The 17757-nt window shown below is 39.4% G+C and overlaps 2 protein-coding genes across 4 annotated transcripts; both read right to left on the bottom strand.

Annotated features, from left to right (window-relative positions):
* Positions 1 to 74: 74 nt before the first annotated feature.
* On the bottom strand, positions 75 to 6810 carry LOC148082357 (uncharacterized). 3 transcript variants are annotated; one of them, XM_087789519.1, is made up of 18 exons: positions 6525 to 6810; positions 5654 to 5878; positions 5336 to 5481; positions 4486 to 4555; positions 4353 to 4420; positions 3895 to 3970; positions 3773 to 3828; positions 3595 to 3652; positions 3282 to 3445; positions 2862 to 2931; positions 2714 to 2784; positions 2554 to 2637; positions 2376 to 2471; positions 2208 to 2311; positions 1645 to 1750; positions 1403 to 1547; positions 1316 to 1342; positions 75 to 1242 (listed from the first exon to the last, which is right to left on the bottom strand). In XM_087789519.1, the coding sequence occupies exons 2-18, from the start codon at positions 5868 to 5870 to the stop codon at positions 701 to 703; spliced, it is 2100 nt and encodes a 699-aa protein (XP_087645645.1). In that variant the 5' UTR covers positions 5871 to 5878; positions 6525 to 6810; the 3' UTR covers positions 75 to 700. The 3 variants fall into 3 exon arrangements, with proteins under 3 accessions (XP_087645645.1, XP_087645644.1, XP_087645646.1); XM_087789518.1 differs by having other exon boundaries at positions 2714 to 2802; positions 6525 to 6809; XM_087789520.1 differs by lacking the exon at positions 5654 to 5878 and having other exon boundaries at positions 2714 to 2802; positions 6525 to 6806.
* A 451-nt stretch (positions 6811 to 7261) lies between these two features.
* On the bottom strand, positions 7262 to 16159 carry LOC148082356 (cellular tumor antigen p53-like). Its single transcript, XM_087789535.1, has 10 exons — positions 16053 to 16159; positions 14999 to 15166; positions 13803 to 13982; positions 11785 to 11959; positions 11604 to 11716; positions 11062 to 11171; positions 10866 to 10987; positions 7786 to 7865; positions 7655 to 7722; positions 7262 to 7580 (listed from the first exon to the last, which is right to left on the bottom strand). Exons 2-10 carry the CDS (start codon positions 15125 to 15127, stop codon positions 7496 to 7498), a joined length of 1062 nt encoding a protein of 353 aa, XP_087645661.1. The 5' UTR covers positions 15128 to 15166; positions 16053 to 16159; the 3' UTR covers positions 7262 to 7495.
* Between the last annotated feature and the right edge of the window lie 1598 nt (positions 16160 to 17757).

Here is a 17757-nt window from a genome sequence, read left to right as displayed (position 1 = left end):
ATGATGAAGCCACTGAACAGTCTTAAGATGTTGGCAAACATTCAACTTGGATGATCAAAGAATCTGAATAAGCCTGAATATTAAAACATGACATTTATTTGTTTCTGGTCACTTGTCAACCATGAAAGAGAAAGGTTTCACAACCAATTTTGTTGTCGTCTCTGATTTTGTAAATCCCACCAGATTAAGGTGACTAAATAAGAAACAAGGAAGATGCAAACAACAGAAATAAATATACTATCAACAGTATATAATATAGTTTTTATGTTTATTTTAAGGTGCCTCACTTAAATTACAATGCAAATGATGTCAACTCAACTTTAGAAATATTTGTTTCCACCTAAATCAATGATTAATGGTTTTATTTTAAGAGCTTGTTAAGATTATATTGTTCTACATTATAAAAATATTTCACAGTTAATTATAGTTACAATAGTTTTGTTCAATGATGTTTTGCAATTTAACTTGTATTAACTTGTATTATTGGTTCTGCATTTATTTACACTGCTGGGGGTCCTGGTATTGTTTCCCCCAGACCTGACATTACTGATGAAAAATTAAGAGATTACTTTTGAAGAATAAAATGATTTTGATTGAACTGGAAAAATACTTCAACAAAAAGAAGAAAGTCTAAATGATTACTATACTCTGAAATACCATCAGCTTCTGTTCGATCATGTGAAGGGATTTCTTGTCAAAGTTACTTCTTTACGGAGCAGATAATCAGGGGGTCAGCATTCTTCTGGTTCTGACTGAGATGTGGACTAAAGTAGGGCATGATCTCCTCTGTGAAGGAACAGCCAGTGTAGGAGTAGATATGGGACTGATGTGTCACGTTATAGAAGGAGACAAGACCTTCTTCATGGTCCACAAACACCCCGACCTTCTCAGGTCTGTCCTTCAGGGAGAGACTGGTGGGGGGAACGGACATAGCCGCGAATTTGTTGCCCTCGTAGTGCACTATTATCCAATAGCCCTTGTCTGACTGAAGGGAAATCTGACCTTTACGATTGGCCTTGACTGAAGCCACCCCAAGATCCCAACCGGTCTTGTTGGTGACCTCCACCTCCCAGTAGTGCTTGCCCGAGGTGAACCTGTTTGATGCTAGAATGCTGCCGAAGACACTGAACTTAGTTGGGGACTCAGATCCCTCTTTCTTGTTTCCTCCATCATGTACGCTCTTGCAATCTGGAGAAACGACCAGGCAACTGTGTGCGGTCTCGGGGTCCAACTTCACGTCCACTAGAAAAAAAAAAGGCTTGACCTCATGACCTTTACGTGACTCAGAATTTCAATTATGAGATTCAAGACCAACCTTCAAATGAAGGAATCCTGTTGATTTCTGTTGGAAAATACGATTAGATTCTGTCTCAGTGTAAGTAACAAAGATCCCTGGACTCACCAATGCTAGAAAGCTTTTCTAACTTCTGGTTTATTTGATCCATCATTGATGATGTTGTAGTTCTCAGAGTCCCAAAGTTGACCTTGGTGTTGACCGACAACTTTTTCCAATCTTTGGACTTGTTCATGGTCTTCATGGAGGGGACCTGGTGTGTGGATGTTCCAGCAAAAGACACATCTCGTGGTAAGAAGGTGTAAGAGGACAGTATGAAGCCTGATCCATAAGACTGTGGTCAGACCAACCTGAACAGGGTTTCGCTCCATTTCCTCCATCTTCTTTTTGAAATCTCCGAGGTCTTGAGATAATGTTTGGACCACGACTGAAGAATCATTTTCCACATCCATTCTCCTGATAATGAAGGGTTAGACAATATATTTCATTTAGCCATGAAAGCCAAGTGAACTATTGCAGTACTCACGCACAATACAAGATCACGTCATGCAAATATTTACAAATGTGCAGTTTCGTGTTCATCCTGCAGGGGGCCGTCTTTGTAGTTTTTGTTTCAAGCCTTCATTCTTACATTGACACACAACTTTGAGTGTGTGGTCAGTATAAATCCTACTGACCTTGTTATTATTCCAGGTTGTCCTGGTCATTTATCCCATGATGCTTTGCATGAGTTATAGTCATCAGGTAGTAGTCCACCGCAAAGTATATTACAAAAGCTAGCTTTTAAAAACTAAATTACTCCTAAAAACATCATTATTTTATAATATAAAGTTGATATTACACCATGATAACACTGTGGAAAACTCTTAAAAGAGGACACACACTCGCTGTCACTCTCCCTCACTTGACTAACCGTTGTTCCAGAGGCTGAAGAGCTCTTTGCCACGAGTCCTCCACAATCTTCATCACCTCCAAGAAGACGGCGTCGATCTCCGACCACTCGGCTGCCAAATGCTCCTACAGGTCATGTAGCTTTTCATCAAATGTGTCTTCGTCAAATTTCTAATGTTCCACGTCTTACAGTGCAATCTTTCACTGTGGATCTGACTTCAACCAGCTTCTTTTCTCTGCCTCGGGTCTCTTGTTGTAAAAAGGCTCGCAGCTGGTCTTGTCTGGCCTTTGAAAGATACAAACGTTTGCCAATAACTACATCATTAAAATACTTAAATAGTGTTGAATGGTTTTAATGGTTTAAATACCTTCAAGAGTTTCTGAGAAGTTTTTTCATTTTCTTTCTCTCTCTGATCACGTGATGTCACATCATTCGTCAGTTGTTCTGCGACCTTGAGCATCAACATAAAGAAATGATGTCAGGACAGAAAAGTGTTGATAAAGGTTAACATCGGGACGTTCTTCCACCTTTGGCTGGTCAGCGGAGAAGTCCAGCCTTCTGCGGCTTGGTTCAACCTTGTTGGCATTTCTCGGATCTCCTTGAGGGGTTTGAAAAGCTGAGGATGTGAAACACATTTTCAAAGTTTGCACACAAGAATCAATTTGTAAAACATACTTAAGTTCTGTATTTCAGCTTCTGAATTGTCAGCATTGTGTTGACGGTCCAGGTCCCTTGACATCAGCGCCTGGTAAAATCATGAATAAAAGAATCTATCATCAGTTTACTGGCCAGAAGAAGAAAATCCTCTATTATTTCAAAATGAAGTCTCATCATGTGTCACAAGCCTTCAGAGATAGCAGGTGCTGCTCAACACTGAGGTGTTTTACGCAGAGTTAACATATTTATTTGTTGACACTTTTAGAAAGATAAGATATGTCCGTTACTGGTCTATGGAGTGAGGCAAAAAGTGGACTTAACTGACCAACATCAACAACACAACACAAGTCATGCACAAAATGAAAGGCTTCCTCTTAACAAGCACCATCTCGTAGAGGCACATTCAAAGGTCTGCTGCAGGTTCAACATAAACACTACCTGTGTTTTACTCCAATCATCCAGTGTCGATCTTCCAATCTCTTGATTAGGTTGATTGGGAAGAATGTGGCTGTTGTTTCCTGAATTTATTTTCGCAGTCGACATGTTTTCCATCAGGACTTGAAGGTTCCTATGGTCCACGATACTCGCCTCACTTCGAGAGTCTGTTGGGATGTATGTAATTTACTCGTTATTCAGTGAACTTACATGTGCCTCAAAAAATATACATAAATATATATATATATACATATATATATATGTATATATATATAAATATAACCAAAAACACAATATAATAAAAAAAAGAACCAACATGAATTGCTCTTCTTCAACATGTGTGTTGTGGCAGCGCCATCTAGTGTCGGTGTTTCCTGAAATAAATCATAACATGTTTCGTTAGGTCTGTGTGTTTTGTTTTATGGTTCCTTAAAAAATGTTAGTAATGGTAAAGGTAATATTTCTTCAAAATGAACAAGGAAATTTTCAATGACCGGTGGTGCAGGTGTGTACGGAAGCATCGTTCTACCAGCTTCTATTTGTGGGTTCTCTGAAAGAAGAAGAAGAAGAAGAGATGAAAAGAACATTTCTTTTTACACTCACGACAACATCTTACCTGCTCCGCCTGTAGCTGTTTTCAGGCCTGAGGTCGAGGCAACAGTTTGAGTGCTTGGACGTTGAAAGAGACCCATCTACCACAGCAAAGGAAGTGGTTTAAACATACTTATGTTCCTCACGTGCAGAAGATCTTCTTCCTTCCTTCAAAGCCCAGAGCTCATTGTTTACAAAAACATTAAACAGACTTTGAAAAGTGAAGATTTTGATGCTGCACTGTAGATACATAAAAGCAGATGAAGGCAGTTTTTTAGTGATAAGAATATTTTTAATTATTAAGAATTAAAGGAAAAGAAAAGATATAAACCTGAGGTAAAAGAAAAATATGCATATAATTAATGAGAATGAGAGTCATTATATGAGAATTATCTCGAGTAAGTAAATCCACAACCACAAAAATAGACATTACGAAGACCTAATGAAGTACTGAACATTTCCAAAAATTATTCTTGGTGGTACCTGTGGTAGGAAAGTCATCTGGGAAGAGGGAATCTTGAGGTTGTCAGGTGGTTGGTATAGAGGAAGACCTGGATGGAAGGTATTGATAAATGGAAACAATCCTATCAAATTATGTTTCAGAAAAGATACAAACCTGATATGACAAGTTGTAACTCATCTAAACAAGCAACATTTAAGGTAGGATTCCAGGTGATGGATTGATTCTAGCAAAGAGAAAAAGAAGATTTGAGGCATTGTTAAGTAAAAACTTTGATGATCAGAGCTGTTGCAAAAGTCCGCATGAGTTTACTTTATTTTTATGCAAAAAACCCTGAAAGAATCATTTAGTTTTTTTTGTTTGTTTTTTTTACTTTCTAGCTCCATTTAATGTGCTCCAGTACAATTGTCAATTTTAGCCAAATTAAATGTAAATTAAAACCAGTTTTTCAACTGCGTTGCGTGAGACAGATGCTAGTTTGATAGCAAACAAGGCAAGCAGGCAACACTGGGTGGTGTCTGATAGGCTGGAGATAGTCCCTCTCCTTCAGTTATGGGCTACATTATTTCCTTGGAGGCCACATTTCATACAGTGGGTGTTTTGAGGGGCCATCAATCACAAATAAAGTAGCAAAAATAAAAAACTATGTAATAAAACCTAATAAAGCTAAATTCATTATTATTATATTGTATTTTTTTTTTTTACTCATTTTCGTTAGTGTGCAGTTGTTTTGAAATTGTGTATTACTGCATGACTGAGACATGCTTCTTGATGTGTCAAGAGACCATCCAGATTTTTTTCTACGTTATATCTTTCAGACTATACAGTAATTATCCATTAAAACTGAAATTCCAAGGGTCAAACATACAAACAGTGCATGATAGACCTAAATTCCAAGTCTTTCGGTGACAAATGCCCGATCATGAACAACATTAAATTATTTTGTCATGAAATTAAGCCATTTTCTAATGGACACTGTTCATCGAAAATAATCTGAACTAGGCACCTCAAGTAAGTTGTGTTGAAGATGGGGCAAAGGTGGACCATTCCGAAAGCCTGGGTTCATTGTGGACAATGCCGTTGATGACTGGGCGTTTCCCGCCACACCCGAATGAGTCATTTGATCCATGATGCTCCAGTCACTGGGGGGGCCTGTGTGACAAAGATAAACCTCACTTTTGGTGGTTATTAAAACAAAACAAGTCCTGCTACAGGTCCCTGAAACATATGCAGACTGGATGATCCTAAAAATACTAAAGGTAAAGCAGAGAGGTACGTTTTGATCCATCTATTTTCAGACAAAGTTGTCTGCATCACTACACACCGTCTGTGGAGTAAATCAAACGGTCCAGCAGAGGATTTTCCAAGTTGATCAAAGACGTCGGCGCAGTTCTTGGAGAGCTCAAGGAAAACATTGAATAGTCGTTTTCTTGGCTTGTATTCGGTGTGCATCCTTTTTTTCCCTGATGAATTCTCAGGCCCTGATAACTTGTCACTTTGGACCATCCACAGTGACATACTTGAAGACTCTTATTGGACATTTTCGAGTCTGTAGAAATAAAAGGATTTTGAGGAGAAGGTTATAACCCTAAACCAACGTTTTCCCAGGGTCACTTCACTGTTACATTTCTGTTGACTGATGATTTCTGTTCATCTTTATATATACTGTATAATATATATTTGATATTGATTCAAAAAGGGACAGTCGGAAAAAAGAGGAATAGTGAAAATAAAAAAACGAATCCTCATCAGGTCATGAAACTTTGAATTTTTTTTAACAACCTGCATAATAAAGGTTCAAATAAAAAATGCATTTATTTTCTCAATCGGTTAAACATATTAAAGCATTTTGAATACAGATAAAACATGTTGATCATGTGGTTTGGTTTCACATCTGTATTAGCGAGGGAGAACCGGACATGGCAGTGAAACATGAGTTTCGTTTCTCAATCAAACGTCACCAACTTTTGTTGACCAAATTCAAAGATGCATGGCGTCTTATAACAAACTTGACAAGTTGAAAGTGTGTGCAATCGTCGACATGCCTCTTCTTAATTCAATGTGGTTGAAAAAAAAAAACGGTTTATTACAATAAAATAACTTTGAAGGTAACGTTGGTTTGGATATCGGCAAATTCATTATTTCCGCGTTAATAGGTAAAAAAAAAAAATAACGTGTTGTAAAACAAATCTTACCTTTTTGTTGTCACTGTGCCTATGAGCGTCTTTTGAACCGAAACAATCTTTGGTATCTTCTAATAAAATGCGATCGTCTCTCTGCAGACACAGAATCACACTGGATTCAACAATGCGACGCTTCCGCGATAGATTCGGAGACACTTGCGGCTTAAATCTGACGTGCGCGAGTACACGGGAGATTACGGGGCGAATGAACCGGAAAGGAAACATTTCATATTAGCAGAGTTTCAGATAATTATGTATATACGATCGAAGGAAAAGTTTCAAAAATAGAAAGAATCCCACACTTTCTCATAGAAGTTATTTTCCTTCCGTCCATGGCGCCAACAAAAACATTGTGTCATTCTCCCGCAGTGGGAAGAGATTATCTGCAAACTGTATTTTCAAGAACATGTCGTACATTTGTACGGAACACCAGTGTCTAGTCATAGAGCTAGAATTGATACATCAAAATGTTTCTACAACAATTCCAACGCATCAGTCATTGTAATTGACTGACACACATTTACCTCCTGCTTCACAAGTCAGAGACGATAGTTAGGCACCATAAATGTAAGGAAATTGACCCGTTATAACCATCTATTAAAAAAAGACAACTTCCATTAAGTGTGCGTAAGTCTGTTGTGCGACACACACAAACATAGATGTTAAAATACAAGGAAACTCCTCTTGAGAACCTCCACTCCAAACATGAGCGTACAGAATAACATGAGAAATACAAGCCAATGACGACATCTTCATGATTAGATTTTATTTTGACATCCGTGTCAATATGAAAAAGGAATGCATGCAAAAATATAAAATAGAAAAAAAAATGGTCTAACAGAAACGACCCATAGCCCCCAGTGTTGCCTCAAGTTGGTATAAAAACATGGCCAAGTAGTAGACAAGGAACGAAAACGGATAAAAACGTAATCGGCAGTAGAAAAAAAGTTGTATGTTAAAGAAAATGGCATCAGAGTGAATCTTCATTCTGAGTCGCTCCTCTCCTCTCTCTGCAGGAGCCTCTTCCCACTGGACGGCATCTCGGTTTTGACAGTATTTTTGTTCTTTCTGGTGATGGATAAAAAGACAGGTTTGATGACATGCATCACACACCACAGTACAGTAGCCAGCAGGACTCTTACACTTTATCTTGCAGCTCCAGAGCATCGTTGATCTTCTTCAGCATCTCATAATTCTTTCTTCCTCGAACCTGCAGAGATCATGAAGTGAGCGGATACATGAAGCAAAACAGATCAAGAAAATTAGTACATACGTTCAGCGTGTACACCTCGTCATCCTCTGTGCTGGAGGCAGATCTGCTCTTCTTGGCCTCAGTGCTTGCAGCGGCGCTCTCTGGGCGGACAAAAGATCATCAGTACAGTCAGAGATTATATCTTTGCAACATATGTATGCAGTAATGTTTCAACTACAGCAACATGGCTGCCAAGCTTTCAGTCTCATCTCCATTTCTCAGTAAAGTGTTCTGATGGATAACTTTGTTAAGAAATGTTTCAGTATTATTTCAGTTCCTTTCATCACCGAGGAGCCTCACTCATAGAGCATGTGCCTCCACCTTGGTCAGCACAGCAGGATGGATACTGTAAGTAAGTAAGTAATATTCATTTATATAGCGCTTTTCGAGACCAGGGTCACAAAGCGCTTAAACAATCAAAACAATACTCAAAAAAGTACATACTTTAAAGATCAAGATAATACTGAGAACAACACAGGAGTTCGAGAAATTCAAGGAAAAGCCTGAACAAATAGAAACGTCTTAAGAGGTTTGTTAAAGGAGTCAGTAGACTTAGGAGCAACAGCCTGAAAAGATTTCTCTCCTCTGGTCCTGAACCGTGTGCGTGGAACCATCAGTAGATTCTGATCCACAGACCTCAGAGCCCGAGCTGGGGTGTAAGGCTGGATCAGATCAGTGATGTAAGGAGGGGCTGACCATGAATAGCTCTGAAAGTAAGAACCAGAATTTTAAAGTTGATCCTGAAAGAAACTGGAAGCCAGTGAAGAGTTTTAAGGACCGGAGAGATGTGAGTTCTTCTACTTGAGCAGGTCAGAATTCTCGCTGCAGAGTTCTGAATCAACTGCAGACGAGACAGCTCCTTCTTGTTAAGACATGAAAACAAACTGTTGCAATAGTCCAGACGAGAAGAAACAAATGCATGGATTACAAGCTCCAGATCATGTTCAGACAACATTTTCCCAAGTTTAGAGATTTTTATCAGTTGAAGGAAACAGTTTCTGGTTAGTTTTCTGCAATGTCGAACAAGAGACATGTCTTTATCAAATACAACACCCAGGTTTCTCAGGCTCAGTTTGACAGACTGACCTAAGTCACCCAAGTACTGACTCAACCCTGGAATCTTATCATCAGGAGCAATCACCAGTGTTTCAGTTTTGTCCACATTTAGCTGTAGAGTGTTTTCACTCAGCCATTGTTTGATGTCTAGCAAACAATTGACTAAGCTGTTCAGCCTCTGGGGCTCAGTTGGATCAAAAGAGCAGTAGAGCTGGATGTCATCAGCAAAAATGTGATAAGAAACATCTGGAAATCTCTGAATGATTTTACCGAGGGGAATCAAGTACAGCAAAAACAATAAAGGACCCAGAACAGAACCTTGAGGGACTCCACACAACAGATCTGCCGATTCAGACCTCATTTGATTGGCAGATACACTAAAACTGCGCCGAGAAAGGTAAGATGAGAACCATTCTAACACAGACCCAGACAGTCCCACTTCATCCCTCAGTATTCTCAGCAGGATCTGGTGATCAACTGTGTCAAAGGCTGAGGACAGATCCAAGAGAACCAGAACAGTGAATTTACCAGAGTCAGCCGACATCATGATGTCACTGGACACTTTCAATAAAGCTGTCTCCGTAGAGTGATGTTTACGGAAGCCAGACTGAAACTTCTCATGGATGTCGCTCTGATCCAGGAACAAAGACAGCTGCTCAGACACCACCTTCTCCAAGATCTTGGACAAGAAAGGGAGCTTAGAAATAGGCCTGAAATTACTGAAGTCAGTTGGGTCTAAGCCTGGTTTTTTGAGTAGAGGCTCCACAATGGCATGTTTAAATGCATTGGGAAAAAACCCCTGTGGAAAGGGAGAGGTTCACCATATTGGTAACCCAGGGGCCAATTACATCAAATACTTTGATAAAAAGCCTACACGGAAGGACGTCATCTGAGCAAGAGGAGGGTTTCATCTTGTTCACTAGTGCCGAAATATCACCCAAAGATACAGCAGTGAAGGAGGACCAAGAGGAGGAGAGGGGCTCAGAGACAGTAGGGGTTCCAAACAAAGGGGGAGAGATTTTCTCTTTGATCAATTTAATTTTGTCAATGAAAAATCTCAACAATGCATTGCTGTCAGCTTCACAGAAGACAGGCGTGATTTGAGGAGCAGGAGACACGAGAGAATTAATCGTGTCAAACAAAACTTTGGGGTTATTCCTATTTGCTGCTACCAGTTTTCTGATGTAATCAGATCTAGCAGTTTCTACCATCTCATTGTAAGAAGTCATCAGATCCCTGAGGTGAAGTCTATGCACCTCAAGTTTAGTGGACTTCCAGAGACGCTCAGTCTTTCGACAAAGTCTCTTCAGACTCAGGAGATCTTCATTTGTCAAAGGGCACTGTTTTTTCTGAATTTTCAAGTTCGATTTAACAGGTGCCACTTGATCCAGTATTTCAACACAATGATCAGTGAAACAGTGAATCAAACTGTCCACGTCTGGGCAGTCATCAAAGGAAAGACGGTCAAACATAGCAAAAAAACTGTCTGCAGTATCGTCTGAGATGACACGCCTCTGAGACCTAACTTTCAAAGGCTTAGGTTCAGGGATGAAGTCCAGGTTAAACAATACAAGAGAATGATCACTGTGTTCAACATCCACACACAAACATGAGTAAGCTTAGTATTCTAATCAAAAGGGTTGGACTTCGTGGATCGTATGTCGCCAGCTGCAGATCAACGGACACACAAAGTTCTCTGCCAGCTTCAAGTGGTCACAACTTTTATTTACCAGCTTTTTTTTTTACTATGAAGTACTGACTAAGAAATATGAATCTTTAGCCTTTGTGCAACAGTTGTTTGATGTTTTTTTAATTTGACTAATTCAGAAATGATTTTGAATTAAATAGTTTTGCACCATATCCCAACAATGGGAATCGAATCATGAGATCCACCTCCAGTGGAAAACCTCTGAGCAGACACAAAAAGAAGTGGGCTTAAAAAAAGCAAACCAGTTTATTTTGTTAATAAAGGACAGGTTCTTTCAGACTGAAGGCCGAAACATAAACAAAAACGTTCATATATGTGATTGTTAAACTATACTTACTGCGCTTCTTTGTTTGTTTTCCACTGGGAGTCTTCCTGCTGTTCTCCTCCTCTGTCTTTCGGTCTCGACCAGGGCAGGCGCAGACGCGAGCTTCGAAGCAGCGACGGCCCAGCTCCATGCCTCTACAGACAGAGGAACATGAACACCTTCAACACCTCTGGACCTCAGCAGATGACGCCAGGAGAACAAAACTCACTCTTGGCTCTCCAGAGTCAAGATGGTGAGGATGGGCCGCCGGTTCATCCCACCCATGCAGGAGCTGTTGCACATGAACGCCAGCAGGATGGTGGTGTGGTCCGAGCCCAGCTGTTAGATGAGAAGCAAGACTTGGTTCTGTGCAAGTTAGATCACATGTAGGCTTGTTGGAGCTCTTCGACAGGTCAGAAGCTCCATGTTCTCTCAGATACAAGACTCTTGGGTGGCATATCGAGTAGTCCACCTCTTTCTTCAGATTAAAAACTGCCATCACCATACAGTCCTTCACAGCTGCAGAGTTTGACACCACAGTTGTATAAAAAAAAGAGTCTGTATGCTATTCAACGGCCATTACACACACACAAACTCCTATAATTAAAATTATAAGAATTAATATTCAAATGATGATTATGAATCACAATAAATCAACAAATTGTTTTTATTAAACTTCCAGGTTATGGTCAAAATTAAACTATAAAAAGCATTTCAGATGATACATACAGTTGTTAAAGGTTTTGATTATTTCCAAGTTAAAGGTCTTACCTGTGGAGGCTCATAAGGCACGGTCACGCTGTGCCTGCTGGTGTAGGGGTCCTCGAAGTAAGCTGCACGATGGCTCCCCTCCACTCTGATGAGGTGACTCTTGTGTTCCGCAGCTGCACAGAAGAGACACTTCAGGTCGCACCGATGCTCAGCAGGCAGACAAAGATGATGATAGACCTACAGTCTTCATTTTGGTGGTGGGGACATCGACGGACCGGGTCGGCCACATGCTCCGTCTTCTTGTAAACGGCTGTGGCCCTGAGCACGGCCCCCAGGGGAGGCTCCTTTGCGACAAGGATTTCGATGAGAGTCGTTTTGGAGATTTGACAGAACAATTTGTTCAACTGCTCCGAATACTGAAAATGAAAGAGGACAGACATCAGATCTCTGCTGCAAAGTAACTCACGTCAAAAGAGTTTTTGCAAAACTGTGGAAAGCCGTTTATCCATCTTTGGTGAGGACAGGAAAGCAGCTCAGGAACATGTCCCGTCATGTCAGGACCCAGTTGAAGCCAGACTACGGCTCTCCCAGAGACCGGCGCCTTGAGGGGCGGGACTAGCAGCTCAGATCACCCTAACCTAACCTAAACTGACCAACGACGGCATGATGTTTGCCGAGTCACTGAAGAAACACGGATGCTATTGGCTCTTGAAACGCAGTCACCCTTGAACCTAAAACTTAGCGAACAACCAGAATGAATTGGACTCAACAAAGAATGGAGTGAGGAGCGATTCGAGAGATTATTTCATAGAGTTCTGTGGTAAGACTTTTTTTTTTTTACATAGTTGTTTGAATGACTTTAACACTCACTGGATGATTTAATCTGAGCAGATCCGATTTTTTTTTTTTTAGTTTTATATTTTATTAACTTAAATACTAACAAAAGTGTGCACAACTCATGTCTGGGAGAGAAAAGTGAAACAAATACATGCAGATTTCACTGTTCAACAACTGCTGAGCTTTCGTCTGAAGAGAGGCCATTGTGGCAGACGTTTGCTCATTTTCACTTAGTGGTCGAGCAAGCATTCTATAAACTCAGATGCTGCATGATTTTTGTCCGAAAGGGAAAAAAAAAAAAAGAGTTTGTGATCAATATTGTAATGAAGATTACTAGAAATGCTGTAAAGATAAAAAAACACATTTTAAATTCCTTCTCCTCAAACAAACTAGCTTGCTTTTAGTTTCTTATTAGCCTTTCAATAAAAATGAATGTCAATTTAGAACCAGCCAAAAACAAAACCGAATAATCGCAAAAAGCAGTTGTGGTTTACGTCCATTTCTGCCCTCCATTTTATTTTATGAAGTGTACGTTATGCAATTTGGAAATTCTTTGATGAGGATTACACATCATCGGTCCTTTAGAACACTAGTTTTTCTTTGCATTTATTAGGGAAATATTTGGCCAAAAAAAAGTATGCAAAATAAATATATGCAGACTATAAATCGAACACATCTCTTGAAAATTAAAACATCATATATAGCAGGCTGCCTCCCACATAAGGCAACTTAATTTCAAGACTTGAATACAATTTAAAATTAAATCCCCAACAAACTTGACTTTCAATTTGCTTGAACAAAGTATTATAGCACACATTGCCTGATACTCCATTTACCTACCTAATGAATGTAATCGTTCCCATGTTGCGCAATGTAAATATTTTTTGTGAAGTTGCTACAGTAGAACTGCAGCGTACTGTGAGAGCAGGCTGAAACTACGTCACGGTTTCGTTAGTTCCATTATCGTGATTGTATGTCTATCAGTAAGTGGTAACCTTTATTTAATTAAAAACCTAATTTGTTGAGATTTGAAACCAACATAACATCTTAAGTGTCATGTGATCACATTTAAAAGACGTTTGGAAATGTAATTTTAATTCCAATTATGGCCTTATTTTTAGATTCATGAATTAAATCAGTGGCCAACGTATCAAATCGTGACAAGTGACAGATGTCTGAACCGGAGGCACATCCTCCTTTTGCTGGTTCATTCTTTCAAATGCCTTTAGTGCATTAACCATCTTACCTTGCAATTCTCGTTGAAAATATGATGGAGAGTGTGAGCAGCAGCTGAGACACTTCGCTCCATCATAAATATTCTCTCCAATCAACCAATCTAAATATTCACCAAATTGCAAAAACGTTGTTCTTGACTTGCATGCAATAATGTAGGAAATAAAGTTTGTTCCTGGGATTGCTTACAGTCGAGGTGACCGACTTGGCAGTGCCGCTCTTCTGAAACTGAAGCCCAAATCCAAATTCGCCTGCATGATCGGTGGTGACGGGGACCGTTGGGGCTTGAGGTGCAGCAACATCTTGAGGGGACACCTCCGGTGGCAAACTAAAGTAGTTCAATACTGCCAGGGATTGGTCGTCTAAAAACTGCAACAAAGAAGGTTGACAAAAAAGGTTAATTCAAGCCCGTTTATATGCATGTACAGAACATGTTAACAGCATGTAAATCTTAAAAAAAAGAATCCAGGAATACTCAATTTATGACAGACATAAAGGAGAGAAATATTAAATGTACATTACACTTTCCTCAATGATGCATAGAACAAGGAAAGGTATATTTTGATTTACCATTTAAAGCGATAGTTCCATCAAAATTCACTCATTTTCTACTCACCCTCATGTTCACTAAGGGTTGAGTGATTGCAGTGTTCACCAAACACAGACGTCGGGTGATAATACTAATCCCGTGTAAATTGAAAGTAAAGAAGACATGCGCGCTGCACAGCTACAAACTAAGTTCCAGCCGGTTAGACTAATCTAACAGACTGTGTCTCTTCTGTAAGAATAATGTTGGTGCAAATTTATGTGCAGGGCAGCGCTCTCGCTGTTGAGCGTCTGCACAAGTTGAGGAACGAAAACATTTCGAGAACATTTCAAGTGAAGATTTAGACTTATGGCCCAGCAGCGTCCGCTAAAAACAAACTTAAAATATACAGACTTATTCAAGTTTTCCAGGACAAGTCTTCACATCGAGGCTTCAATACAAATGGACAACACAGAAGATGACCTTAGTAGTATTTGGAAGTTTTTAAGCCTTAAGTTGTCTCTGGGTAAAAGGTGAACGACCACCCCGTCTTCCAGAAATACATATGCAGTGGTGGAGGTTGTTCACCTTGACCCAGAGATAAATGCATAATTTAGCCGCTACATTAAAACGAACATACATTTTTGCATGCAACTGTAAAAGCAACATATTACTCGAAAATGTAGAAGTGAAGTTTGGATTTGGGGCGAAACATTGCTTTAAAAAGCAAATTATAACTTTTAAAAGCAGAACCACTTGCCGAGAAAGAATAGAATAGAAGTGACATAATTGTAAAATTGTCATTGGCAAAGTAAATGTGGCCACCGACCGGGCCTAAAAGAAGAAAGAATATATTTACAATGTCGTCCATCGGTTGTTCCGCTCTCCAGGGGATTTCGGGAGGATTCGAAATATTACTCCATAATGCAGAAAACGTGTCCTGGCTCAGAGGAAGGCTCTGGCTCGCCTCAGGGTTATAATCGTCCATCCTCACCGGCCCAGGCGGTAGGCAAGAGGAAGAGAAAATCTGAAAATTTTAATGAAAACGTTACACATTTCGATAGACATAGTAATGAAATGGTGAAGCTGTTATCAGACGCCAGTTTACCGCAACATTCAGTGCAACTAATATACGTTAATAGATGTTATAACCACCCACAAATATGTAGTGGAAGACAGTTGTGCACGACAGCGTATAGGCCTTGCGATTGTGTGTTTCCTGCACCAATGAAACACCAAGGTAGTCGGTTAAATCTCGATTCAAACTTCTCTTGATAAAACAAGGCAGTCTTTGTTTCTGCCTGGGTATATTGGGGTGAAATATTTAACTTGTTTCATCTGCATTTTTTCCTGGCGTTTTTGGTAAACAAGAGTCTGATAACAGCTTGATCACTTCTTGAACATTGTTTTATCAAGAGAAGTTTGAATCGAGATTTTACCGACTACCTTCATTGGCACAGGAAACACACGATCACAAGGCCTATGCGCTATCGTGCACAACTGTCTTCCACTAAATAGCTGTGGATGGTTATAACGTCCAATAATTTATCATTAGTTGTACGATTATTTGCACTGAATATCGCAGAAAAACACATTCAACTTTCATTTTACACAAAGTTAAGATTAGCCGCCACCATTAGCCGTACCAAAGGTTAGATTTAAATAATTGTAATGAGTTTTATTCGCGTAACAATCCACTTTGATCGATGTATCTTCAACAGGAACACATTTTGTGCGGCGAGAACTCACGCAGTGATTTGAGCCAGCGATGTTTTTGTTAGCTTCCGTGGCTAACAACGTTAGCTATGAGTTTCGGAATTCCCCCTAAACAAGTTTGCGTTGCGCAAAACTTTCCTAGCAGCGCTAATCGACGAATTACGAAACACAAACTTCAAACACAATGAAATTTCTACCTCAGTCGACAGACGAGTCGGATTTACAGGAGTTTGGATTATTTTGTTCCAGCAAACGAGCGCACGCTGTCAGCGGGAGAGCAGCTTCCCTAAAAACAGTGACGTTTATGTTGCGTTCAAGGGCTATTTAAATAGTGGGTAAAGCCTACTCTCATCGATACCAGTTGCAGATGTTAGTGGGAAAAAAACATGCATGTAATTCATAATTTATCTCTACTCCCATAAACGCGTATTTCACTCACAGAAAATAATTTTTACGGCGATACTCTGTGCAAATATATTGGTTTTACGTGATTAATTTAGCTAATTATGAAAAAAACAACTGCACATGAATCTAGCATAATGTCGTCATATCTTGGCGAAATTAATACATTTTAAATACTATTTATTATTCTAGGCTCAATTTAACATATTGAATACTGGCACTTAACGTATTAACGAACGTATATTCTTGGAATGTGGGAGTAGGTTAGAGTTTCCCTGACTTAAATAGAATCAAACAACTTTATTGGCCAAGTATCTATATCACCAGTATACAAGGTTTTTTCCCCCTGCTGTTGTGTTCAAGATGTTTTCTTTATTTTATACAAATGTATACAGGAAATAGAAATATAAGGAATAAAAAAAACAGAACAGTATTCAAATTAATTATGCAAAATGAGTGCCAGAAACAGTCAGTGCAACATGGAAAGAAATAGTAAACAGGTGAATTCTGCAGCATCTGCCTGAATCATGAGAAGAAAATCAGCACAGATCAGATCAGAAAACTTTTATTGCCAGGGCTGTAAACACAACACTGGGATTTGTTGTGATGGCGTAACAAAATGTAAAAGTAAAATAATACGAATGAGATAAAAAGAGGATAAAACACAATGCATTTGAAAAATAAGAAACTCATCTCTTGAATATGACTCAAAAGAAACAGTATTAACACACAAAACAAGCATTAGAAAAATGGAACCAACCACCTAGACGCCATCTGAATTTGAAAGCCGAACATTCTTGCTAACCAGGATGCCACTTTGTTTTCCAAAATAATATGTTTTAAATACTTTTAAATGGAATATGAGTCATACGAATGTTTGATACAAACGTTCTTAAGAAGAAAAAAAACCAACCACAGACCACTTTTTGGTAATAATAATAATGTATTATTAATATTCTATTCTTTTCTATATTAATTATATTCAAATATACATATCTTCAAAAATAAGTTTTATGTCCCTTAAAATATACATTGACTCATGATTGTTCCCATACTTAAGGGCCCTACAGTGTCGTTCACTGAATGTCCAGTTCAACAGCTGTCATGGTCACGGGACTCATTTTACGAGAGCGTGATTCTAGACCAGATGACCTGACCACCAGGACACGGGCACGTGCGCAGACACACCTCCCTTTTGCCGGTAAACTTTTCGGTTTTCGACCAACACATGTCACAATAATTGTGACCTTGAATCGCTGAAACAGTGTTTTGGTTTTTCCCAAGTGTTAAGAGGTGATTTATACTCTAAGTCATCTTTTCTTTTGGCTCTGTAACACGCCTTGGCTCTCACTGTATGAATTCATGTGATACTTTTTTCCAGCTTGTAAACTGATGCGTCAACACTTGGTCCGTGAACCTGTCAAGAGTGTTCTCTGATGTCACAGTCACACACACACACACACACACACTCACAGGTTCAGACACCAGTGTCAAGTTGAC

Source organism: Callionymus lyra, chromosome 4 (assembly GCF_982586985.1).
Source record: "Callionymus lyra chromosome 4, fCalLyr1.hap1.1, whole genome shotgun sequence".
NCBI lineage: Eukaryota > Metazoa > Chordata > Actinopteri > Syngnathiformes > Callionymidae > Callionymus > Callionymus lyra.
The sequence above is the reverse complement of the archived record's forward strand: the minus strand, read 5'-3'. Positions and strand labels throughout refer to the sequence as shown.

Excerpts from the sequence above, each read along its gene's own strand:
- LOC148082356 (XM_087789535.1), bottom strand. The coding sequence starts at position 15,127 with ATGGACGATTATAACCCTGAGGCGAGCCAGAGCCTTCCTCTGAGCCAG. Across the intron at positions 7,723-7,785 it reads ACGAGGTGTACACGCTGAAC|GTTCGAGGAAGAAAGAATTA; the intron begins GTATGTACTAAT and ends TGATCTCTGCAG. Across the intron at positions 7,581-7,654 it reads CTGGAGCTGCAAGATAAAGT|AAAGAACAAAAATACTGTCA; the intron begins GTAAGAGTCCTG and ends ATCCATCACCAG.
- LOC148082357 (XM_087789518.1), bottom strand. The coding sequence starts at position 5,870 with ATGTCCAATAAGAGTCTTCAAGTATGTCACTGTGGATGGTCCAAAGTG. Across the intron at positions 4,556-5,335 it reads TTCAACACAACTTACTTGAG|AATCAATCCATCACCTGGAA; the intron begins GTGCCTAGTTCA and ends TCTCTTTGCTAG. Across the intron at positions 4,421-4,485 it reads GTTACAACTTGTCATATCAG|GTCTTCCTCTATACCAACCA; the intron begins GTTTGTATCTTT and ends CCTTCCATCCAG.